At 39.9% G+C, this 26128-nt stretch overlaps 1 protein-coding gene across 5 annotated transcripts in view; it reads left to right on the top strand.

The window, feature by feature from the left end:
• slc4a11 (solute carrier family 4 member 11) overlaps window positions 1-26128 on the top strand; it is a 99885-nt gene that overhangs the window by 37617 nt on the left and 36140 nt on the right. For 3 of the 5 annotated variants that reach the window (XM_063908938.1, XM_063908941.1, XM_063908939.1), the window contains exons 2-5: window positions 4362-4415; window positions 10354-10470; window positions 18585-18628; window positions 22809-23037. In XM_063908938.1, the coding sequence (XP_063765008.1) occupies window positions 4362-4415; window positions 10354-10470; window positions 18585-18628; window positions 22809-23037 (444 nt within the window). The remainder of the gene's footprint in view (window positions 1-4361; window positions 4416-10353; window positions 10471-18584; window positions 18629-22808; window positions 23038-26128) is intronic. The other 2 variants (XM_063908942.1, XM_063908940.1) reach the window with 2 other exon arrangements.

The following is a 26128-nucleotide window of genomic DNA, read 5'->3' as shown; positions in this document are numbered from 1 at the left end:
CAGCTGAGTGACTGTGCTCTGAAAGATATGTTTAATGCAGTAGCTGCAGGTAAGCAGACTGCGTGACAGGGAGGAGATCGACCTGTGCAGGATGGTGGAGGAAAGTGTATTTTATGTGACTGACATCACAATCAAACACACTCAGAAATGCCGAAGCAGAAGAGGATTTGGGGAGAAATGTTCCCATACAGTGTGTGTTGAAAGAAAACACACTGGGGAGTTTAGTTTGACTAACTTTCTTTGGCACAGTAAGATGCACAAGTAAAGAAAAATGTCCTGTTTTCTTCTTAGAATTTATTTTTAAACATTTAAGCATGTAAACATGTCAGTCGAGGCACAAAATACCATTTTTGAACCTGAAGATGAACACAATATGTTGTCTTTAAAGCCAAAGTTCAACATCTTTGGAAAAGTTGTATTCTTTTATTCTTTCCACCAGTGAGTTTAATGAGAACATCAATACCATCCTATTCATGTCTTTTTAATATGAAGCTGGAGAGGATTAGCTTAGTTTAGCATAACAGTCCAAATGTCTGTCTATGGGTTCATCCAACTAACATTTGATGTCTTGTTTTCCTAAAATGTATAAAAAAGGAGCTTTAAATACAAGTTTGACAGGGGTTACGTGCCTGACTGTTTCTCTGCTGTTTTTCTACTGTTTTATCATCACTGCCGAACCCCCTTAAAAGCCAAACTTGTCATTTTAACACTTTTTTGTACAGAAGAAAAATTCAATTTAAGGTCCTAATGGATGCTCTTTAGTGGTGCTGGACAGAGCCATCGTCTTTAGCATTTGTGCTAAGCTAATTGGGCCCTATCTACAGCAGACAAGTGATTGGTTTTGATCTCCTCACCAAACTCAGCAAGAAAACAAATAAACAAAAAACTTTCAAACATATTCCTTTGAAATAGTTTGAAGCCATTCCCTCAGGGAACATTTGAAAAGAAAGTGACAGACAGGCAGACGAAGAGAAAAGGAAATATATTTTACAGCAGCTACATCATTACCTGTGTAGATTAAACAAGCTAATTGTTGTGGGGGTAGATGAATCCCCAGTTCTTTTACTCTTAAGTTAGTCTCCCCTCAGGGTAAAGGAATTTATAATTAAAATTGCATCCCGTATTTGTATGCTCGTCACATCAAAGAATCCTATGAGAAATATCTTGATGTTTCTCTTCAATATCAGACTTTCACATACTGTTATAGGAGTGTGTGTGTGTGTGTGTGTGTGTGTGTGTGTGTGTGTGTGTGTGTGTGTGTGTGTGTGTGTGTGTGTGTGTGTGTGTGTGTGTGTGTGTGTGTGTGTGTGTGTGTGTGTGTGTGTGTGTGTGTGTGTGTGTGTGAAGGCAGAGAACTCACTGCTCCGTAGTTTCTCTGTTGTTCAGTGTACTATCATTTATTTTGCCATCCCTTGCACACTTAATGTAAATAATATCCTACTTTTGAATTGTGTGGGCTGTAATTTGGCCCCTCATAGTGTTTATTTGTCAGGTTTGTATCCATCACGGTCAACTTGTATATATTTGACTTTGTAGTTCTGTTTTATTTTCTATTTTGAGATGTTTATATGTTGAGTTTGTTTACTTTCCACTCTTTTTAGTTTTCAAATTATGTGCAATGCTTTCAAGAAATTCAATCAATAAAGAACTTCCCATCTTGTCTTTTAAATACCGGCAACACGTGCTGTAGATCTTCTTATTGCAGGATGAATATGGACACATAGAGGCTGAATATTAAAGAGAACCCTGACTGATGTCTAGTAGCACAACACCCCGCCCGTTCCATTTCCTTCAGCATGTCTCATGTGCCATCTGCATGCAGCACGCATCCACAGGGCCGCCGTGTGACAAACACTCGTACTCTAAATTCTCTCTCTGTCTCTCTCTGTCTCTCTCTCTCTCTGTGTGCGTTTGTAGTGGAGCTTTCCAGCAGATTAACTTTAATTCCAAAATGAGATATCCACCATTTTATAAAAACGCTGCTGCACTCTGCCTGGAAGCAACCACTGACTATGCAGAATCACTGAATGCAGGAGCAGAGTGGAGACCCGGGTGGATGAAAGGAGTGTGAACATTTTCTTCTTACCTAATGAGCATGTAAGGAGTGAAGCCCGCACATCTTTTTTAGTTTGATAAGGGATTTATTTCAGCAGGGTTGTGCTCACTCTCACACAGGGTCTCTGACAGCTCAGGCCTCATTAGGAGAAAAAGTTTAACTTGACAATATAAATACTGCTCGATGTTTAAACGCTCTTTTTGGTCCATTATTCTCAGACTCACAGAGAACAGTCTGGCAGCTCCACCATTTTTTGTTGAGATTTTGCGTTACTTAAAAGTGCAAATCAATCAAAGCAACAGGTTTAGCAACCTAGAGTGGGTCTTTTAGTTTTAGTTTGGACATAGACACATCATTTAGCGCTGAGTCAGCAACATATTTCCTAGTGGAATAATCATAAAATGTCTGGTTTGCCTCTTTTAAAGAGGATTCAACATGTAATTTAATTTTTTTTATCACTTATCTTTACACGCAACTGATGACAACAGATGGCTGGGTCAAAACCACAGCCCTTGAAAAATGTCCGAGGCATCCGTGGAATTTTAATGAGGAAAAAACGCTGCTTTGTTTTCGAGGCAGCGGATACATTTTTCTGTGTCTGATGCTGTGCAGTCACATATATAAGAGCCAGAACAATGTGATATAGGAGACTCTAAAGGAGCGGAATATGCCCGAGAACAAAAGATGTTTAAGCTACAAAAGACCTCAAGCAGCCTTGGAAAAATCTTTACTCCTAACTGTCGGGGTGTAAGGGAGGAAGAACGGTGTGAAAACCTTTTAAAGCCACTAAGATTTCCTGGATTTATTTTTCTCATTTTGCCTCTCGTGGTTGGGGTGTGCCTCTGATGAAGGTTGCAGGCCTCTCTCGTCTTTTTGGGTGGGAGAGCTTGCACAGTTGGTGGCTGACTAAATGCTTTTTTGCCCCACTGTATATATATATTATACACATCTGCCATACATATCTGTTTATAGTACACATATCTATATATTATACATATCTGCCATATACATCTGCTATACATATCTGTTTATAGTACACATATCTATATATTATACATATCTGCCATATACATCTGTTATACATAATATATGCATCTGTCCATACCTCCTCATTCAACAGTGTAAAGTATTTAAATACTCTCAATGTATTCCACATATGTATATATTTCACATCCTCAAATCTCTTTTGTTGTTATTGTAAATATTCTTCTCTCTTTTTGCACTATTTTATTTATCTTATTTTGTTGGCAGAGGGAGGAGGAGGTGGGGGTTTATGGTCTGTTCAACAAAATATGTGTCTCAGATAAGGAAGGCCTGTGATTCCTGTTCGCAGTTTATGACTGTGAGCTTTCTCTTTTTTTAACTCAGTCATTTGACAGAAGATTTAGCAACTGCTCAGGTCTGCACAATTATTGGGAATTGAATCGCAATATGGACAAGTGGTTGATATTTGGTAAAGACAAAATATGTGAGAAATACGGTGCTGCAGAGACAAACTAACAAAGGATGTTTTACAACGTCAAAACAAAACCTGTTTCGCCTTAAGAAATCAAACCATGATCATTTCAATATATTTCGTGTTACTAATAGAAAAATTATCATTCCCTTTCTTGATTTTCAAGCCATGAACCATGTGAGTCATTTTGTGGTCAAATTTGTTGGTCACTGCTTCCCGAACATTGCGAGTTTGTCTGGAAATTATAGATAAATTGAAAATGTGTTTTAACCTTTTCTCGTAAAAGTTTGTAATCAAGTTTCCCTTTGTTTTCATCTTTTTTTCTAAGTATTTGGCCATTTTCTTTTACTTAACGATGAATTATCTTGTTTTGTCTTAGCTAAGATATTTCTGTGCTTTAATTGGATCCAACCTTTATCATAGAGGATGTAAAATGAGTCTCAAAAAATAAATCAGTAACAAAAAGAGATTAGAGACATGAAAACCTTGAGCAGTAGAAGTAGATATTGTAATGTCTCCTGATGGCCAATAGGTGGCAGACACTCTGAAATCAGAATCAGAAATCCTTTATCCGTCTCACAGCGGGGAGTACGTGAATGAATGAATGAATGCAATTTTTGTAAGTTGCTTAGAAGGTGTCTTTTCCCCTTTAACATCCATTAAAATGACTAAACGTGTCTGATAATTGCTCATCTTTGTAAACCATCTCTCATACCAACAATTACTGTTAAAAGAATAACAAATAATGTGTTTCTGAATTTAGAATTGAAGACTTGCTTCCTGCAGGGCCCGTTACTGGTCCCAGTTTCACCTCAGTGATTTACTCTCTTCTCTGTCTTCTCTCTCCAGCAGAGGCACCTCCCTCTGGGATGTCCAAGAATGGATACTTCTTTCAGGAAATGGGTGAGTCTGAGCCAACACAAGAACACACAATGCAAGATGTACACTTATACTTCAAACACATTTCCACAGTGGAATCACAAAGCGGCCAATAATAATGAGTCTGGAGACCGATTGTGAATAAAAAATGTAATCCTCTCGAGATGTATTTTTATTTTTGAGTGGTGCAGGAATGAGTCCCAAACCAGGGAATGAGTTTGCATTTTGTTTGGTTTCTTTGGACGTTTTTCCTTGTCTGATGTGAGGGTCAAAGGACAAAGGGGGTCCTATTCCGTAAAAACTGTACAGCGACAAAGAGACAAATGTAAGATTTGTGATATTAGGATGTATAAATAAACTTTGATCAATTAGCATTTTAGCTTCTGGTTCCCTTTTAGCAAGTGATTTTTCAACGTGTTTTTGCCTGATATATCTTCTGTGGTTTTGTTTCACATCATAAAAAGCATCTATAAATTCCCCCCTCATGAACATCTGAAGGTTTTACGTAGGTTTCTTTACAAATCGGTGGCTAACAAGTGACTAAAAGAAACTACTATGCGCCATCACACTGAATATTAGTCGCCTTTAGCTTAGCGGTGGGGACGTGAAGTCACGCTACCGTGACGTGGTTTGTTTGTAGCTTTACGTTAGCTTTTTACTTTTAAATGTGTTGATAATATTTTGAGTTTATCCTGCTGAACAAAACATGTACAGTGGGGCAAAAAAGTATTTAGTCAGCCACCAATTGTGCAAGTTCTCCCATTTAAAAAGATGAGAGAGGCCTGTCAGTTTCATCATAGGTACACTTCAACTATGAGAGACAGAATGGGGGAAACAATCCAGGATATCACATTGTAGGATTTGTAATGAATTAATTGGTAAATTCCTCGGTAAAATAAGTATTTGGTCACCTACAAACAAGCAAGATTTCTGGCTCTCACAGACCTGTAACTTCTTCTTTAAGAGGCTCCTCTGTCCTCCACTCGTTACCTGTATTAATGGCACATTTTTGAAGTCGTTATCAGTATAAAAGACACCTGTCCACAACCTCAAACAGTCATACTCCAAACTCCACTATGGCCAAGACCAAAGAGCTGTCAAAGGAGACCAGAGACAAAATTATAGACCTGCACCAGGCTGGGAAAACTGAATCTGCAATAGGTAAGCAGCTTGGTGTGAAGAAATCAACTGTGGGAGCAATTATTAGAAAATGGAAGACACACAAGACCACTGCTAATCTCCCTCGATCTGGGGCTCCACGCAAGATCTCACCCCGTGGGGTCAAAATAATCACAAGAACGGTGAGCAAAAATCCCAGAACCACACGGGGGGACCTAGTGAATGACCTGCAGAGAGCTGGGACCAAAGTAACAGAGGCTACCATCAGTAAAACACTACGCCGCCAGGGACTTAAATCCTGCAGTTCCAGACGTGTCCCCCTGCTTAAGCCAGTACATGTCCAGGCCCGTCTGCAGTTTGCTAGAGGGCATTTGGATGATCCAGAAGAGGATTGGGAGAATGTCATATGGTCAGATGAAACCAAAATAGAACTTTTTGGTAAAAACTCAACTCGTCGTGTTTGGAGGAGAAAGAATGCAGAGTTGCATCCAAAGAACACCATACCTACTGTGAAGCATGGGGGTGGAAACATCATGCTTTGGGGCTGTTTTTCTGCAAAGGGAGCAGGACGACTGATCCGTGTAAAGGAAAGAATGAATGGGGCCATGTATCGTGAGATTTTGAGTGAAAACCTCCTTCCATCAGCAAGGGCACTGAAGATGAAGCGTGGCTGGGTCTTTCAGCATGACAATGATCCCAAACACACCGCCAGGGCAACGAAGGATTTCAAGGTCCTGGAGTGGCCTAGCCAGTCTCCAGATCTCAACCCCATAGAAAATCTTTGGAGGGAGTTGAAAGTCCGTGTTGCCCAGCGACAGCCCCAAAACATCACTGCTTTAGAGGAGATCTGCATGGAGGAATGGGCCAAAATACCAGCAACAGTGTGTGAAAACCTTGTGAAGACTTACAGAAAACGTTTGACCTCTGTCATTACCAACAAAGGGTATATAACAAAGTATTGAGATGAACTTTTGTTATTGACCAAATACTTATTTTCCACAATAATTTGAAATAAATTCTTTAAAAATCCTACAATGTGATTTCCTGGATTGTTTTTTCTCATTCTGTCTCTCATAGTTGAGGTATACCTATGATAAAAATTACAGGCCTCTCTCATCTTTTTAAATGGGAGAACTTGCACAATTGGTGGCTGACTAAATACTTGTTTGCCCCACTGTAAGTACCACGAGTGTTTCTTTGCCACAGAGCTTATTTTCTGCACACAGTTGGAAAAATCCCATTGGCTTTTTTAGTGGGACGATGCTATGATGCTAAATTCCCTGCCGACCCAAAAAAATACATCATCACTGCACCCTCTATAATGTGTGCTGTAGAATATATCCATAGTGAAAGATGTGACCTAAGATTGCTGCACAGACTCACAAAATAGCTCACACTCCACTGCATTTGGATATAAATAATGAACTTTGCTCCTCTGTAATGATAACGGCGGTTTCATTACCTTCAAGCCAGGGAGAGGTACCCAATTAGTATGTGCAGCACAAGCAGGCAGGACAGAATCGGCGCGCTCCCTGTCTCCCCCAGCTAATTATTCCCGTCCTGCAACACACCAATTCACTCGGCAGAATAACACGAGGCCCCCTGCTGCAGCCCAACATAACTGTCTTTATTAGGCAACCTTTTATCAGGATATAAATGCAATTACATTATCGTAGGCGAGTAAGCATTATCCACCATTGTCTTCTCAAAGGTTCATTAGTGGGGGTGGGTCGGGAAGACGAACGCACTCGGAGATCGAAGGCTGTGAGCAGGGTGACATGAAATATAATGTGTGTTGTATTCCCTGCACTGTGGAAGTGATCCTATTATACCAGTGGCTTCTGTGTCATTATGTTCTATATCAGTGTGGTAATAGTTGGGGTGTTTCCGAGTCAACTATTAACGTGCTCATTTAGTGTGCTTGTCGAGCAATTGTGAATGACTGAATGTGATTACGGTTGCTCAATTGGGGTAAATTATTCTCTTTGTGGCGTAGAATACAGAGGAGGAAAAAGCTTGTGAAGAATAGGAATATTTAAAAACAAATATTATCAAACAAATTGCTGCGGAAATCCTGTAGTTTTGAGATATGCATTTTGCCTGTATGATCATAAAGGGGTTATTTTATGCTTTTTCTTATATGTAACCCGAATGCTTCTACTGGCACACACTGTACATGGTAGGATAAGGGGCGGGACATCTCTTAGCAGTCGACCAATCACAACAGAGTCGGCCAGCTGACCAATCAGAGCAGACTGGGCTCTGGTTTCAGACAGAGGGTGAAAAAAGGTGCTGCAGCACAGGCAGTATGAGAAAAATAAAGACCTTTCTGAACATTAAAGCATGGAGACATGTCCCAGTAGAGACAGAAAATAATCATCATGTTGAGTCATGTTATCGAGTTCCTTCAACTTCAATACCCCTCATAATATAATTTAAATAAACTCTACTGGTTGTTTTTAAGGTGAATTTGTGGATTTGTCAGACTTTATTCTGGGATTCCCCGAGGAAATTGTTCTGCAGTTGTTGTAAGCCACTTAAATCCAGACACAACTTATCTTGTGATCTATTTACTTAATAAATAAGGAACAATAGCCACGATTATTGAGCTGATGTGGAATTTACCATTTCGAATAATACATCAGCTCTGTTCCCCTGGAGCGGGATGTCTTACTTTATGAATGTGTATTAATTTTTTATGAGCGGAGGTGGTGTTTAATTCAGGCGAGGTGGCCCGTCACCACTTAAAAGCTCTGAGGGGAACCCTGTAATTTAGCTGCCATCATCGTTTTAATCCTGCAAAGTTTCACACAGTTAAAAAGCCTCTTGTAAATGTCTCGAGAAGATTTGTTTACTCAATCAAAGCGCACTAATGTTTATGTCATACAGCTGTTGGGAGTCCTTCCATGTTTAAAACCTTTAAAAGTAGTTCTGTTTAAACAATATTAATGAACAAAAAAATGTAAACAATGAGTCATTCCTCTCAGTTTCTCAAAAGTAAAGATTTGCTTCTTTGCTCTGTTTTGCAGTAATGATAGAACAGAATGATATCTTAAGTTTATCTACAGATTATTGACTCATCAAGTAATTGTCTTGTAGTTCTGCACGTAATTAGGGGAATATTCTATATGCATTACAATATTACTAATGAAAGTTAATAAATCTATTAATGTATTTTTATTTATTAGAAATTCTGCCTTTCTGCTGCTTTCAGTGAACTGCTAATGCATTAATACATCGAAGAATGATACATTTAAAAAGTGCAGTTTTAAAATAGTTTTGAAACATCCTGATGACAATAACTTTAAGTTTAGATCAAAAAATGTCAAAAGTAGTCCACTGAGAGTACAAAAATGGCCACTTTCAGGTGTATACTGCCGTTTTTGATCCTGAAAATGTCAGAAATTGATTCAACATAGGCTAATTAATGCTAATTGCCCAACATATGCATCTTAGCATCCGGGAGTAGCTATGTGCTGGGGATCAGTACTATACATTTATAACGTAAAGCTTTGGGGAACACAACATTTCCGGGTTCACATTAGGACTCTTTGAGCTGGTACACAGATGAATAAGTAAATATTTAAATAAAACACTGATACCCGTGTATTTTGAGGTAAATGGTTTTGCCGCTGGTGCTCGGCGGCCACTCTTCCCTCCCAAGGTGATTTGAAAGTCAGAGCCCAGCCGGTGAGTCTGAGGCACGGAGGGAAGCAGCGAGGCGACGACACAGCGAGGTTCAAATAATGTCAAGTGCTGAGGGATGATCCCTATGCAAGACAAACTGAATGAACTGAAATGAAGGCCTCCCGACAGAGAAGGTCAGCGGATAAAGAGCACGGGGATAGTTGTCGTCACATCAAGACGATCGAAGGATGATATTTGGAAGCTCGCTAGTTACTGTAGCTCTGGGTTTAAGTGGCTGCTGTGTCAGAGAAAATGGGATGAGTCATACAAACCGACTCGGGGCTGTGATGCTTTCTACCACACACAATCCTGTCCGCACGATTCAGAAAAACATGTGTACCTGCTTATTCATAAAGGCCTGCCTTCTTATAGAAACAAGCATCAGCTAATAGCATTTCTTTGATGATTTGTGCCATTTTTGTTTTGTTTTTAGGCTTATATGTAATTTGCTAACTCCTTTAATGCGTTACGTTCATTAATAAATAAAAATAGACATTGCAGCTGCTGGTTATAGTGGTGTAAGGCCCCCATATGTATTTTAAAAGGCTAGCATCTGTGGGATAGCATGTTTTAACATTCATATGCACAATAGAGAAGGGCTGCAATTATTTGTGTATTGAAAAGTCATAAAATAGGGAAAAATGTCCATCACTGTTTCCAAGGAGACATCTTGAATTGTCCATTACTGAAAGATATTCAGTTTTATAAAATATATATTTAAAAAAACAGAAAAGCAGGGAATCTGAGAGCCTGATGGCAACATATTCTGCTATTTTTGGATTGAAAAGCTCTTTAAAATTAATCAATTATTGAGATAGTTGGCAATTAAGGTTCTGTTGATCAACTAATAGATTCATTGACTAATTGCTGCAGCTTTACAACAATATAAATATGCGAGCAATGTATACATACACCAATAAGTACTACTGTAGAACAAAATAGAGAATTAACTTTAACTTTGGTCTTGATAGACTGTTGTGGTTTTTCTGTACTTTTTTGTAAAAAGGAAATGTTCTTCCACCCTAATAGTTGAGTTGACTGCTGGCGCATGAATATCAGGACTTACTGACTCCTTTCTGAAGATGATAATAATGAAAGAGGGTTTTCTGCGCGGCCTGGTGGTGCAGTATGTGACCCTGTGCTGTTGTGTCCCCAGAGCAGCGGGAGGTGGAGCCGGAGGAGGGCAGCGAGGGCCAGGAGGAGGGACAGGACTCGCCGATCGCCTGCGGAGATGACATCCACCTCTACGACAACCAGATCAGCCCTGGGCCAGGTCAGTACAGAGAGAGAGAGACGAAGGTTTGTCCAAAAAGTAAAACAGAAATAGACGCTTTGGAGGCGGAAGAAATAAACAAAGGTGGAAGAGGAACTGAGAGGCTTTACTTAGGTAAAAGGTAAAATCCTTTTGTCTTAAAAACTCTGTTAAGTAAAAGTCCTGAGTTTGCAGAATGGCTCTTTTTACAGTATTTAATTTACATAGAATATTATACTGTAGATTTTCAATAACAAGTAATGATACCCTTGCAAATAATGTATGTATTTTTTCAATGTTTAGTGAATTTTGGATAAGCATATAGCATGTTTTATCATGTTGGAAAACCAAATATAAGAGAGAGTAAACGGGGGGTTTACTACGGTGGCTGAAAGGTGCAAACACGTTACATCGATCAAAAACACTTCCATTACGAGTGATGCGCTGAAGCTTCAAGAAACTCCAAACACAACGGAAACGGGGACACTAAAAAGTGATGCACACAGCTTGGGGCAGAGTGCATGATGGGAGTCTGTGGCTCAGTGTGCTGATATTCAGATCAGAGGAAGCACTGGTTCCAAACCTGCTGCAGTCTGAAGTGTCGTTGTGCAAGACACTTCACCCCAAATTGCTCCATGAGAAAGTCTCAACACGTCTTTGGGATTCACATTATTTCTTGTTGCTTGTGATTAAGAACCTGGAAGTCTAATTTCTGCCCTCAAAACAGATCCCTGGTGTAAAATAGTCACGGTTGTGCTACATGAACAGCCGTCTCTCTGCTACATTTGCCTTGATTTGATTTTAAGTGGGAATCTCACAATCAGCTCACCCAGGTAAACAAAAAAGTACAAATTTGGCTAGCTGCCTCTCTGATTTCCCCTCTCCCAGACAATAATCTCCTCCGAAGTTCAACTGAGAACTCAATATCACCCATTCACGTTTTTTTTCCTTCTGCTCCTCGCACTTCAGCCAGGAGATGTTTTATATCATAACATGAGGCACATTCTTCAAAGGCGGCGTGCGTCTGCAGTCATGGCACATCTCCAAGGCATCATTCAGGGAGACAGCGCAAGAGAAGTGCTCCAAAAAAAAGAAACAAAAATGCTCGACTTGAAACAAATTTCTGTGTGGAGTCCCTACCAGAGCCCGATGGCAGGTGTGGACTTGATGGACAGCTCCTCAGCTGCAGGTGAGGACAACTTTGACCCCGTCGCCAAAAAACCCGCTAGTCAACAGGTTACCGTTGCTAAGGAAACAGTCAAAGGTGCACCGCGGGCAGAGAAGGAAAGAGAGAGAGAGAGAGAGAGATGAGATGCCCGTTTCCTTTTGAATGTGACAGCTGACCATGTCACTCGAGCTCATTCTCCATACATAGTAACACTTAAGGCGTCTGACAGGAGGGCGTAAGGGCTGCACGCTGGGAACAAGTTAGAGGAGGAAATACAACCGTGAAAATCTCCTTCAAGTTGGACAGGCGCTATTAATGTCAGGTGTAAAAATAAGGGTGCAAAATACTTGAGGGTAAAGAGACTTAGCAGAACAGATTATACTGACGATGCGTGTCATTGTGCATGTTACTTAAATGGGGATAGCAGTTCAGGTCTATGTAAATTACTTGAACGTTTGGTGAAATTCTTGTATTTTTGGGGAGCACAAGCAGAATAATTGACAAGAAAAAGCGATTTTTATCAGCCGGCGAGGACCACCAAAACAGTCTGCCTGTACCGGAAGTAGCAGACAACTTTCGCGTGACGTCACGAGTGTAACTGTACCGGTGTTGCAACCATGGCTAGCAGTACTAGTGAGAGGGATTTCAGTGAAAATTCGTCTGTTTCTGTTGGTGCTGAACACGATGAAAGCGTCAGTGAGCTCTCTGATGCCCCTGAGCCGTCATCAGATGGAGAAATCGACGTGGCAGAGCCACTGGGAGTCCAACCATATATGTTTGAGCCAGCCGTGTCAGATGCTGGGAATGACAGTGACAGTGGTGAGGACGACGGAGCTGGTGGAGGGATAGACCACGATATAGATCGCCTACAAAATACAGAATGGTAATTAGTATTCCTTTTGACCCTGGCCTGTTATTGTTTTCTTTAACCTGTCTACCGCCTTGGGCGACATCTGTCACCAAGATTCTAAACTGCCTCCCAGCCCTGGGCGTCATATAGCGCCAGAGTCCTAAGCACTGCAGCCATCCCGGGGCGGCATACAGCGCCCAAACAGCATTGTGTGTAGAAACGTTGTTTAAACCAATCAAATACGTATTGCTAAGTTGTTATACCCTTTGGGACCCATGATAATGCACAACCAGTAGACAATCGTGCCATTTGCATTGTGAAACTGAAAGGAGTCCATTTATTAACAAATTATTAATTACTCCGTTGATTCGACCGCAATGACATGGGGTGCAATGATATATGTTATTCAGTATGTACTATTAGACTGCGTGGTGTGTAGTGCTGCACTTCAGTAGGCCTTTAAAGAGGCCCTGTTGTTTCTCTTTGGGGTTTTCCTTCCCCTACGTGCATGTAAATGGTCTGCAGAGGCTAAAATCTCAAGGTGATATCACTCATTTTACTGTTAGCGGTACCTCGAGTGTATTACAAGAAAACTTGGATCTTAAATTCCAACCTCCAATGGAATTTTTAAAAGTTAATTAAAGACCCATGTTTTTAATTTGGGGCAATTGTAATTTTAGTAGTATCTCTGTTCATGCTTTATTGTTTTATGGTTCTGTGAAATAACTCTTTCCGTTTGTTTGTACCTTGTTTTTAATTACGTTCCTCACTTTTTATTGTCATACTGTGTAAAGCACCTTGAGCTGCGTCAAGCATGAAAGGTGCTATATAAATAAAGTTTATTATTATTATTATTATTATTGTGCTTCTGTGTTTCAATCCTAGGATGCTGAATATGGCACGGTGTTTGTGAGGTTGTGTGAGAGAATCCATGAACACTTGGACATATGAGTCTGCAGATTTTAGGTACAGAAACATTCAGTAGGATAAATTTAACTCCAGACAAAACAAAAAAATTCATGCAACACTAAAATCGAACACTGCGTGAAATAAAATACTAATGAAGTCCAGACCACAATACGTTTTATAATTGACCACGTCACTCACCCTTAATCGCAGGCCATTAACTCACACACACCACGAAACCCCTCCTCTAAAAACTTGTAAAATGTTGAATTCTTACTCTTGTTGCTAGGCAGTTTTCTCACCCACAGTTTCATAATATTTGTCACGACACACCCGCAGTGTTTCACTGACGGTACAGCTGAGTGTTGATGAGTGTATTTCCTTTTGATTCCTGCCCCTAAGTCGAGTTGTCACATACATTAGACCCCAGACTCATTAACTGTTTGCATGCGTGTTGCTGCTTTTAATTGATGTCACAAATTGTAATGTTATTTCTAATTCAACATCGGGAAACCTCTGTGGAGTACGTCCACCATGTCGAATCAATATAGGACTTTTAATCACATCCTGTCTGGCTAAATAAGCAGTGGTGTGGAAAGTAAGTAGCTTAGAGATTAGAGCAGCTCCTCACTAAATCTAATTTCAAAAACATCTGTCTGTTTATAATGAATTCATTTTCTCTCCCTATGTCTCTGAACTGCGCTTCCTTCTTGACAAATGTAGTCATGCTTTGGATGCTTTTATCATGTTGGTCTCATGCCAGCCTGGTTTCTGGGACAGTATTGACCTTTATGATAACCGTGCCTGTTGGATATTAAAATGTTTTATAACGGTGTCCAACATATTGCTTATTTAAAGCATGCTTCCTGTAATGTCACAAATGCAGCTGTGCCTCTAAAGTACTTCAGAAGTTGCTGTTTTATCATCCAGAGGATTCTTTGAAAAGGTATATTGTGTTTGTGTGCTCATCTGTATCATTTCATAAACATATTTAAGATGTAAAAGGGTCTGCTGGTTCTACGGGTGATCAAAATGCATTCAAGGAAATAGCTTAAACGAGGGGGTGTCAAAACTACAGCCCGGGGGCCAACTGCGCCCCGGGGTTCATTTTTAATTGGCCCTTAGCAAATTCTACAAGTATAATAGAACATTTCTTACAGTATAAATATTAAAGTTCATGTTCAAAATGGGCAAGAAGAATACATACAAGCTTTTCTAGTCCTACCCCCTCTAGCAAACCTTGCTAATCGAACGGCATACAGAGTTCAATTAATCTTTGTCAAAATAAAATCCAAATATGGCCCACAGGTGAAACTTGTGCTTTATTAACATGTTACTTCTTAAATATATATGTACACATATATTCCAAAGTATTCGTGTGTTCATAAGCCAACTTTTCAAATAAATTCAGTCAATTAATTCAGTTAATTAAATCTCAGTTGATAAAAAAGCCCAATCAGTTGTTTCCATAACCAGCTTGAACTAAACCTTTCATATTTCCTTTAATTATGAGCGAGCTGAGGCTTCTGTTTTTAAGGGATGATCTGCCAACAAAATAAATGAAACCTTACGGAGAGCTATGATGTTCAATTATCAAGCATCATTTGCCTACATTTGATTGATTTAGCTAACTTGTAACTTAATTTATGAGGCAGTATACCTCTCTTCAAGTGAGCGGCCCAGTCTTTCGCATGATTTTCTGTATGTGGACACTCCTGCCTTAAACCTTAATAAATCCATACCAACGAATGAGGCAGAAACATCTCCAGGGGTTTATTCAGCTATAATTTTGAACCCTTACTTCTTAAACAAACTGGCATGTAGTGAGATCAATGCAAATGAATCCTGATTGGCCAGACGTTCCTTAAACAGAAGGCACTATTGTTATTCTATTCGCCCGTCAGGATGCTTTCCTACGTCCATGGTGCTGAGAGGAGAAGCCCTACAGACTTTCCTGATCCTTTTTTTTCCTTGATTTTCTCCAACAAGTTGTCACATATCGTGCAAAATAACTAAACATCTAAATCAAAACAAAACCCTGTCCAGAAATCTTTGGTTTCAAGACAAAGTTTCCTCAGGATTTTTCTGTTCCCTCAGTGCCAATAAAACATCTATCACGATTTCCAGTTGAAACTTTAATCTCAAACATTTAAGTTTCTGACCAAAACGATTAACATTTGTGACCCCTGTGTTTAATGCCAGTTAGAAAGTGTTAGCATGCTAATACGCTAAACTAAGATCGACTCTTATTTAATGTATTTCGTAATGTTTCTATTATCCGTGTTCTCTCAGTTTTTGGGTTATTGATAGGTCGTGCTCTCTCCACACATGCACAGAAGCGTCTGCAGGAAGTACGTGTGAAGGTCGGAGAGTCAGATATAAATTCTGCTCAGTACCGGGCTGTAAGTGGCATTAGGCAGATATCAAACGGTGCGTGATTGATAGCCGTGACTCAAGCGTTTAGTGGAAATGTTGCCAGAGATCTTGTTTGTTGTCTCTGGCTTTTTTCTTAATGGTTTTGACATGATCTTATTCATTATTGTCTCTTCAGAGAACTTTGTCATAAAGCTGTCAAACGCCCTCCATAAATAGAATTGATTTCATGATTATATTTCTGCCAGCGCTGGGCTCTGTTCCATTTCGGTTCAATCAATTTGGCTGAAATCTGTAGTGGAAAAGTCGTGAGGAAGGACAGGCGTCGCTCACTGGGAACTTGAGGATTCACGCTTGGACCAAGGTCATTACCTGACCTTGATGACTGTGTGGGGTCATTTCATGAATATACAGTAAACTCAGTGTAGACAACTTGAAAATAAACAAAATCCATTGAAACCATTTATTAACAAAACTATTAGGGGATTATATAAGTTAAAGTCACATCATTTGCAGTGAATGAAAGGGGAAACGTGCATTATATCTGATGATTCCTGTTTCTGATTTCATTACAAATGAACAATTCAACATTAACATTCATCTTAAAATGGCCCCTTTATGCATGCTCATTTTCTGGTTCATATTTGCATAAAGTGTCTCCATGCTTAAATGTTCAAAAAGCTCTTTATTTTTCTCATACTGCCTGTGCTGCAGCACCTCTTTTCACTCTGTCGGAAACCAGAGCCCAGTCTGCTCTGATTGATTAGCTGGCCATCTCTGTTGTGATTGGTCAACCGCTTAGAGAAGTCCCGCCCATATCTGTTAGTTGCATACCTGCTGATTTGTACTGACTTTATTAAGAGATAACCAAAGCAGAGTCTAAAAGATGGATGGGAAATGTTAACTTGTGGTATTAAATTCAATGTTTTTCTTAAACACATGTGAAATGCACATTCAGTTTTAGCCCTAAAACTTGAGATGTAATTTAGCCATCTTCGGTCACTTAATGACTGAAATAAAACAACACTCCACTCTGAAAATAACATAACACTTGTGGCTACAATCAACAGTTGTAGTGCCTTATAATCAAATAAGCAAACGCGCTCGGTTCACATTTTAACGCTTCCTCTGCCTCACTCCTAAAACCCTGAAAGGATCCGGGATTACTTTAAGCCACAGAGTATATTGAGATGCACAGAGGCCATTAGAAGGATGTGATCATTGGGGGCGAGGTAATCTCATATGAATATATGAATATCTCCTTACGACTGCAGTCTGACAGCAATTAGAGCCGCGGCTCGCTCTCCCCTCTGGGAGCGGATCAGCCCAGCCGTGTGCTTTCTGATTGTGAGGCTTTGATGAACCAAATCCACTGCACCCGACACGTGCCCCCTGCCACCGCCTCATCACAGAGGTAGGGGCTCTACACTCCACCGCCTGCAGGGTTTCACAAAGGCAAGGTGTTTGGCGTTGGAATCAAAGCCCCCGTCTTTCTCCTGCAGTCTCAGAAATGTTCACTTGTGGCTGGTTTATTGATATTATGACATCCTGGTGCTTTCCTAGGGCTTATTGGCTTGTTAAAGGGGGGATTTTCTTGCTTTTTCCATGGCTGGAGGGAGGGGTTAAGCACTGATTGATTTCCAGACGGAGCCGACATGGAGCAGAGGAGGAAAGCCCGTGGTAACCTAATAACGTAGTCCCCACCGCAAGTGCTTATGTAACGGCAATGGCGGACTGTTTCATGGGAGTCAGCAGGGTACTGAGGCTGCTAGTTAAGGGACTGAAGTAAAGCCTTGTTTTGTCCCCGTTTTGTTTTCTAACATAAAAGCTTTTTCCCTTATTCCGACACTGGGAAAATCCAGACCTTTGTGCTTTATCTGAGCGCTCGCTCGGCTCCACAGGCGTGTGCATTAAAACCTTATCAGCGAAGAACTTCCAATCCCCGTTCAATGAGAGCATTTAGAGACTTGCCTCTTGACATTTTTTCTCACTTTTAAGTAAAAAGGGTTTCAGGCTCCTCTTTGCTTCCCTGGCTTAGTGGTTATTACTTGAGATCTTTATTTCAGAGCTTGCACCACCAATATTGAATGCTCTGTTGGTAAGAGCATGCTTTTAAATGCAAATACAGATCATTAGTGCACATTTTATAGACATGTATTAAGTAAATGTATTTGTTTTCATTTTGCTTATCACATGGAATAGTAAAGGGAATAACTGTTGCATAAAACACGTTCCCCCCAGACATAAAACGGAGTAAATAAATAAATAAAACATCACAATAATGTTCAAATGAACTAAATTACCAGAATGATATCCGAGCGTGTCAAAGCAGGTTACCAACATTAACATAATGCCTGAAGAAGTAGATCATCCTGTTTACCATTTTCTCTAATAATATGTTATCTTTCCCATTGGTATGTTGGTTGCCTTTTCCCAGATGCACATTCTGATTCTTGGCCTTTTAATATTTGTTTTTATAAAGATCAATTAAAGGTTTAGCTTGTAAAATACACATATCAATTTAGACTTACATGTATTAGTCAAATTGTATTTCAACAGTTTCTTTGAAGTCATTTATTGCAACAATGGCGGGAAATGTTGTTTTCCTTCCTATCTTTGTTTTGTATTGTATTAAAGTGAATGTGTTTGGGTGTCAGACTGTAAAGACTAACCATTTAAAGACAACAGCTTGGCTTTGATGAGGTTTTTTAAGTATTTCCTGACCTTTTTATAGACAAAACCATTACCCTCTATTGTCTGGAACTTAATCATGAAATGGATCAATAGTGAAAATGTGATTTAGTTGCTAACTGTACTTCTGGTTTTGATTCTCCTCAGACGCTGACGACTCTGGCTGTGTGCTGCTGAACACATCAAGAAAGGTGAGCATGAATATTCATTAAATATAATATATTATGACAATAAAATATAAGGTGACTTCTGGCAGTCAGGGCCCTCGGCACATTGTCGATAATGAGTGCGGCCATCAGTCAATACAGTGGAGCTCCAGTCACTTCCTAGTTACCCTGTATTTGCAGAAAGATGCACTCTACAGTTCAAATCTAGTAGGATAGATAACACTAAGAAGCACACAGTATTATATGCAAGCTCCTGCATTGTTTTTATTCTAAATGTTGAACCTATAAAGCAGGAAATGGTACACAAGAAAAAGAAAATCCATCCCATGCTAATCAAATGCCTTCTTGAAGAGGATGTTTTAATGTTTAGGAAGCTCTTTATTTTTCTCATACTGCCTGTGCTGCAGTTTCACCCTCCGTCTGAAACCAGAGCTCAGTCAAAGTCAGTCACTTGTTTGCAAGTTAAGTTGAGTAGTCATGATTAGCATCCAAGACCGAGATCCAGTCTACTCCTTATTTTCCCCCTCACACTGTAATAGCCCACAGCTGAAGCACACTGTCTGTTAAAAAAAATCACATTAGTTGACGTCTGAATAGCTGTGCTGTCAGTGTGAATTTCTCCTGTGATACTGCTGTCTGCTGCTGTGTATCTTTTCATGCCTGCTCATTTTGTTCCATGTTAGGAGCTGGTTCTTTTAGTGTTTGGCCAGAGGAAATATCAGGATCGTGATTCTTTAAATAACGCCTCTGTATCCAGACTGCGTGCGCTGAGCAGAGGGACTGAAATGTATTTGTTTTAATCTGATCAAATCAGTAAAGCAAGGGTGTAAAATGGCTGCATTTGTGGACTTCTCTTACATTTTAATTTAGTTCAAATTGTCTGCAGATTCTCACTCAGTGTGTCTTTGCTCTCTGGCCCTGAAGAGCCTCAGTCCTGTGGCGGTATTTTAAAGTGTGCGCTCAGTGACAGGACTTTAAAACAGGTGTCCTCCGCCTCTGGACTTTCGCAATTTAGATCATCCGAATTTCAGGGCTTTCCGGGGTCGACCAGACAAGACGAGTAACATTAATCAAGCCGCTGATGAAAGCCGGGAGATGTCTTTTTTTTTAGGCAGCCAAAAAAAAGAAGGGGTTATTCTGGGGGAATATTTCTAAAATGACAAAGGCAATTTAGATGGGAAGGAAATTTGAATTCATAGAATGATGCCTCTCGCTCTCCCAAGCAATATTGGTCTTATTTGTCTGTTTGAAAGCTACTAATTCTGTGATATCTGTGAGTTGAGGGGATTTATTAGTAAACCAATTACCAACAAGACTAATACTTATGATAATATGGAAATATACAGCTGTGTTAATCAACCACATGGTCCTTGAGTATCTGATTAGTCAATTAACTATTTTATTTGATCATCAAATCTAAGGGATATGCTACTAAATCCCTCTGAGTTTCTGAGTGTTTGGTTGGACAAAAAATACAGTTAAAGATCCTATTTTGACTTAATTTAATTGGCATTTTGACCGTTCACTAATGGAATAATGAATCAGTGAATTTAGACAACAAACGGTTGATTTATTGATAATAAAAATATGCATGAGTTGCATCCCTACCTTTTATTTTATTTTCCAGTGGAGCGATCACAGCTTGACATCGCAAGTGAGCATTAAAGCCAGACTTGATGGTGTGGAGTGCAGTGAGAATATAAACCAACTCTGACATGTTTGAAATGTAAAAGCACCCAACACACTTTGACACCAGCAACCATTTTGCACACTCATATAAAGAGTAATATATATGTGTAATATTTAGTATAATATGTGCACAACCAGCCGTTTCTTGCACTACAGATGGACTGCTCTTCCCCCACAGGTCAGGGGGTTTCAAGCAGCAACCAGAGGGCATTAGTTTAAACTGGTGACCAAAGCTGTCGACGGATAGACGCCTGTCAGATTCCGCTTTGTTGTGCCTTGTTCCTGCGACTACATTGTCTGCTGCTCTTCACTAATCTCCCCGTTCTGTCTTACACTATGTTTTTATATCCTTCTGTTTAAAAAAAATGTATTTTACATGGTCATATCCTCACTTACCTGTAAAGAATTTAGCTTTGAATCTATTGTTTTGAGCTGGTTTGAATATAAAAGAGGATTCTGCTACAGCGGCACACTTTTTGCTTTCTTACTCTAAAACTTCAAGACATTTCCTCAGAATTAAAGAATTCCCCTGTGCTTTCTCCAGCAGAGACCATGTGGACCACTTTGCACCGTGCACATGATTATAATTGATGTTAAAATAATCCCAAATAAGCTTCAATTTACACCTTTTGAATCACTTGACCCAAAGAAAAACAGAACCAAAACCCGAGAGATGTTAGCATACAAAACAAAGGACAAATCAACTGTATTTATAGAGCCCTATACACACATATCTCCACAGACTTGGAGACGTGGATTCTTCTGGGTGCTTGTTTTATTTTTAAAAGAACAACAGGGAACCCACTCATCTTCAGAATTTCTGTCAATCACACGATCGATGAAATCGAGGATCGCTGGGTGTCCGGGCTCTTAATCGAGCTGTGTTCTCCTCTTCCGTCTCTCAGGAGGTTCTCAGACTCCCCTGGTGCAATTTGATGAACATTGGAGGGTGGATGCATCTGTGCTGTGTTTTCAAAAAGGACAGGGTGTTGTGGGGGGGGGGGCTTTTTAAGGTCACTTTCAACTGTGTGGTGTCGACCTAATCAGTGATACTTTCGACTTAAAAGTTTGGTTCTATAAAAGCTTGATGCCTATTGATCTCATGAGTTCCTCAGTTCAATCTGCTGTACTACATAAAGACAACACACATCTTTAACCTACACTGCTGATTTTGGTAGACTGGATCCAGGCGCCCACATCTCTGATTGTAATCACAGAGCGGTGTGTGGGATTGTTGACATCTTCCTGAGTAGCTTGCTTAACGATCAATGGGATAACTTGGCAGACACTTTACTTCTCCATTGATAATGTGCTTTGTGTTAACCCACGCTGCACATTTTAATTAGCCTCGACATGTAAAATACCCTCCGATGATACTAAGTATTTAGAACAGATCCCTTAACGGGAGGAAATCAGACTGTGCCGCTAAAATTGTACACAGACAATAAATCCAAGCAATCCTCGTGTCAGCAAGATCTGTCAAACTGAAATCAATGAAACGCGATCTGACTAAAATGTTTCCTGATAATTAAATCAGTCATGGTTGGACAAATATTTCTAAGGAATATAATAACATTTGTCCAACTTTATAGGAATAACATTTATTTGATGGGCCTGAGTGACATGCTCCTTAAAATGATATTGCTAACATAGATCTGAAAGGAGAAGGTGTAGGAGCTACAGTTAGCTTAGCAGACACATTTTAGCAATCTCAATTTCCAAAATGCAATATCACAAAACAAATACCTTCTTAGGTTTGGGATGTTGTTATATCTCATGTGGTTTTTTCCCTGGTTTTTAAGGCTTAATAACAGTAAAGTGTTAAATAAATCCTACTGTTTTATTATTTGCCTTCACTGACTAACTCTTCACATTACTTCAAAAATCTCATTGTGCAAGTGTCTCGAGAATGCACCAATAGTCAATTATACATTATTGTTGTGATATTGAGGTATAAAGGGTAGAACATATAATGATATTTGATTGTGTCCACATCGCTAAGCTCTATTTGAAATACAAATGAGACAGACATTGTCTTTTTAAAGCAAACTAAAGACACAACTCCTTGAAAGAGTTTATAAGAAATAAGTGACTTAGTTCCAATTAGCCAGAAACTACATGCATTTTATATGGAGTGAGCTGGTAGCTGGAGAGGTGCCAGTTCTCCTCCTAGGCCACTGCCGAGGTGCCCTTGAGCAAGGCACCTAACCTCTATCTGCTCCCTTGGCGCCGGGTACCTGGCTGCCTCTCTGCTCTGCCACCTCTCCTCTGCATGTGGTTGTGTGTGCATGTATTGCCTCTGTGTTTGTGCATGTATATCCTCTGTGTGTTTAATGTGTGTCAACACAACAGAGTAGAGAAAGCAATTTCCCTGTAAGGGATTAATAAAAGTATGTCTTCTTCTTCATTTTGACAATGCTTTTTAGGCTTCTACAGTACACTGATTGGCATAATGAGCACAGAGAACTCGCGTAAAACAATTCCAGACGTTGATCGGTTAAAATCTTTTCCGCAGTATGTGAAGCTGATGAACTTTGAGGAGGAGATCCGGGCTCACAGGGACCTGGACGGCTTCCTGGCGCGGGCCACCATCCTGCTGGACGAGACCGCCGCCTCGCTGGACGACGTTCTGAAGAGGATGCTGCACCACGTGGGCCAGGACAGCAACGCATCGGAGCCCAGCTGCAACTTCGAGGAGGTGATGAGCATGCTGTTCACTGACGCCGGAGCGCAGGAGGTCAACGGTAAGCAGCTAAACCTGTCAAACACAATGAGAGAGAACTTTCACCATCAAGACACCTGACCTAAAAACATCTGAAGTGTGCACACGTCAACACCTACCTGAAAATTAGCTTCAGGCCCGGCAGCTGATTTGTCAGATAGACTCGCGAATGCTTCAAGAAGCTTTTAAGACCCAATAGAGAGTTTGTGATGTTTGAAACGAGGCTGTCCATTTGCCCCGCGGCTTTTTGAAGTGGACACAAATAGAGCTCAATGCGCTGAATCCTGTTGGCAGCCATTAACATGTGCAGACATCAAACGTTTACCGGGAAGAAAAATTGTCAAGTGGTTGTCCGACATTAATGCACAAGCATAAGATACACATGGTTTTTATTTATTTAACAAAACCAGGGAAAACATCACAAAATATCCGGTCTTTCCCCAAACCTGGTAGTAGTTCAATATTATTCCGGTAATTGTCAATAATCAGGGACTGAATCTACAGCAATGGAGGGATAGTTTTAACCCTAACCTGCTCGCAAATCAACCGTTTTTTTTGGATGTCCTAAATATTTGCAAATTATCCTCTGATATAAAAGCAGTTGGTAGTTACATTTGAACCTATTAAAAGTTTAAATAATTCAATATTATATTAATTTAACAATATTTTGTTGGTATTTTCTTTTATATTAAAACTAAATCCAGTTTTTTTCCCATTTAGTTCAATATTTTTCAGATAATTGAAAATATTTTGTGTTTTTCTTTTAAAAAATGCAACCTTTGTTCACAAAAAATCAATGAAAAAAACTCAAAATATTTTCTTATTGCAAAAATAATTAATTTGAGAAGATTGAAAACTGAACAAAAAATGGTAAATTATTTGATATATATTCATTTTTCTTTTTGGACCTAAAATATGTGGTTTATTATATCTAAAATTATACAAAATATGCTAGATATAATATGCTAATTTGCTCGGCTTTATGCACACTTTGCTGTCTTCTAATGCACAAATTCCGTGTGGTGCACTATAGTTTCTCCAGGTTTGGCGATCATTTCCCCGCCTGCAGATCCCTCTCACATTAAATCAGTCACTTGAGCGCGGGTCCTGCTGGCTGAGCAGCAAAGCCTCTTGGGTAAGGCGGATCTCCTCAGCCCATCAGAGAAATCCGCCCTCTTACATAACGGTATGTCGCCATTGTTGAAGCCCCGCTCCTTGCCAAAAGCTGTGCTGAACATTCACCAATCACACTCTGCTTTCTTTTGAGTTAACGTCACTCTAGATTAAATGTTTCCAGTACACAAATGTAGCTGGCGGTGAAATGAGAGGGGCTTTCCTGCCACCGTAAGAGCATGTTGAGGTAATGGTAGTGTCAGGGCTGCCTGTCATGCATCTGCCTCCGGTGTTTTCCTGTCGGCCTGAGCTGGTGTCCGCAGTGGCTGATGGGGAGTCGGAGGTGGGTGGTGTGTGACGCTCCCCTCTGCCAGATCGGGGAGGTGATAATTGACTTCTGTCATCGATCACTCACTTAGCTTTTCAAATGGCTCTCTGAGACTCTCAAGCTGTGGTGGCCGCGGCTACTGCACTGTGTCTCTCCCAGAATACCACACTCAGAAGAAGAGACCTTTTTTCTTCTTTTTGCAGCTGCCATTTTAACTAAAAGGCTTCCTGCATACTGGGCTGAATGGAAATGTTCTCCAAATCAATCTGAGCATTCAGCAATATCTGGAGGTTCTACTACATTTTGAATTTCCATAAAGTAGGGCAGCAAGATTAGAAAACAAATACTTATTGCAATTATTTTAACTGATTTTGCAATTTGTATTATGACCACATCATAAGAGGAATTGGTAATACGGTATTATAAACTTCATTACCATTTAAAACATATATTTTGAAGAGGATCTGTACCAAACACATGTGTTTTGTGAGTCACTAAGATCCAGTTTGTAGGTCGAGATATCTATACAACGCATCGATATTTAATTAAAAATGGTATTTAATCTCATATTCAGCTTTTATCAAATAAAGCACTTCCTGTTTTTTGCATAGTGCACCATTCCAGATTGGGATTTTGATACCATTTTAATAAATTGTGCAGCTTTAGTACAAAACAGCATTGCAAAATAAAGGAAACCGTTATAAATCAGTGACAGTTTATCATGAATTTGAATCGACGGTAATAGAGTGACAGATATTAACCAATATCTGCACAACGATGTCTAAAATATTTACAAATAACCCTCTGATAGTAAAGCAGTCAGTAATCACATTGAATCCTTTTCAAAGGGCTAAAGTAGATTAAAGGTCCTACTATTAACTCATATCGTGCAACAATAAGGGCTGTTTTTAAATCTGTTCAAACGCAACTTATCACTTTGGTGAAATGCATGGTCTGCAGCATTTGGTGATGATTAATTACTAGAAGAAGGATGAGAAGAATGATGTAGCAGCGCCACAATTATGCAACAAATAATGACGACAAACATGAGCTGCAGCTATTAAATAATATCTACAGATGGATTTAACAAACAGAATTATTTACAGAATGAGCAGGAAAGAAAAAAGGAGGAAATTAGGTTGAATGATCAAATATGCATTCAGATAATAACTGGTCTTTCTTTCCAGCAGCTACATATGCCTCTACATCATTATTTGGTATTTTTAATTATTTAAATATGTACCACTTGGATCCGTCATCCTGAGATCCGTCTCTCCAGTATTTTGTAATGAGTTCCCTTCACTGACAGTAACATGTAGGACACCTGAATTAAAACCAAGAACATTCACACATGTTAGAGCCGAGGGGGGGAGCGGAGAACACAGGCTCTCCCTCTGGGGAATACATTCATATTGCACGTAAGTATGTTATCAACAGGACACATCTCTTCAGGTATTAATTTCTGCCCTATCTGCGCTCACTCGGCAGCAGCGATACGGCTGGCGAACGCGGACCGGCTCATTTGGAGTGTAATACTGTACGGCTGAGAGATAAAGAGAACAGGCCGAGATTATAACCGCCACGGAGAGAACGGAGAATTACCCAAATGAAAAAAAGATGAAAAGCCCACAGAGATAATTAGTCCTGCTCTAACTTGTACAGAGGACCCAAC

Source organism: Eleginops maclovinus, chromosome 19, assembly GCF_036324505.1.
Source record: "Eleginops maclovinus isolate JMC-PN-2008 ecotype Puerto Natales chromosome 19, JC_Emac_rtc_rv5, whole genome shotgun sequence".
Taxonomy (NCBI): domain Eukaryota; kingdom Metazoa; phylum Chordata; class Actinopteri; order Perciformes; family Eleginopidae; genus Eleginops; species Eleginops maclovinus.
This window is presented reverse-complemented; position numbering and strand designations above follow the sequence as displayed.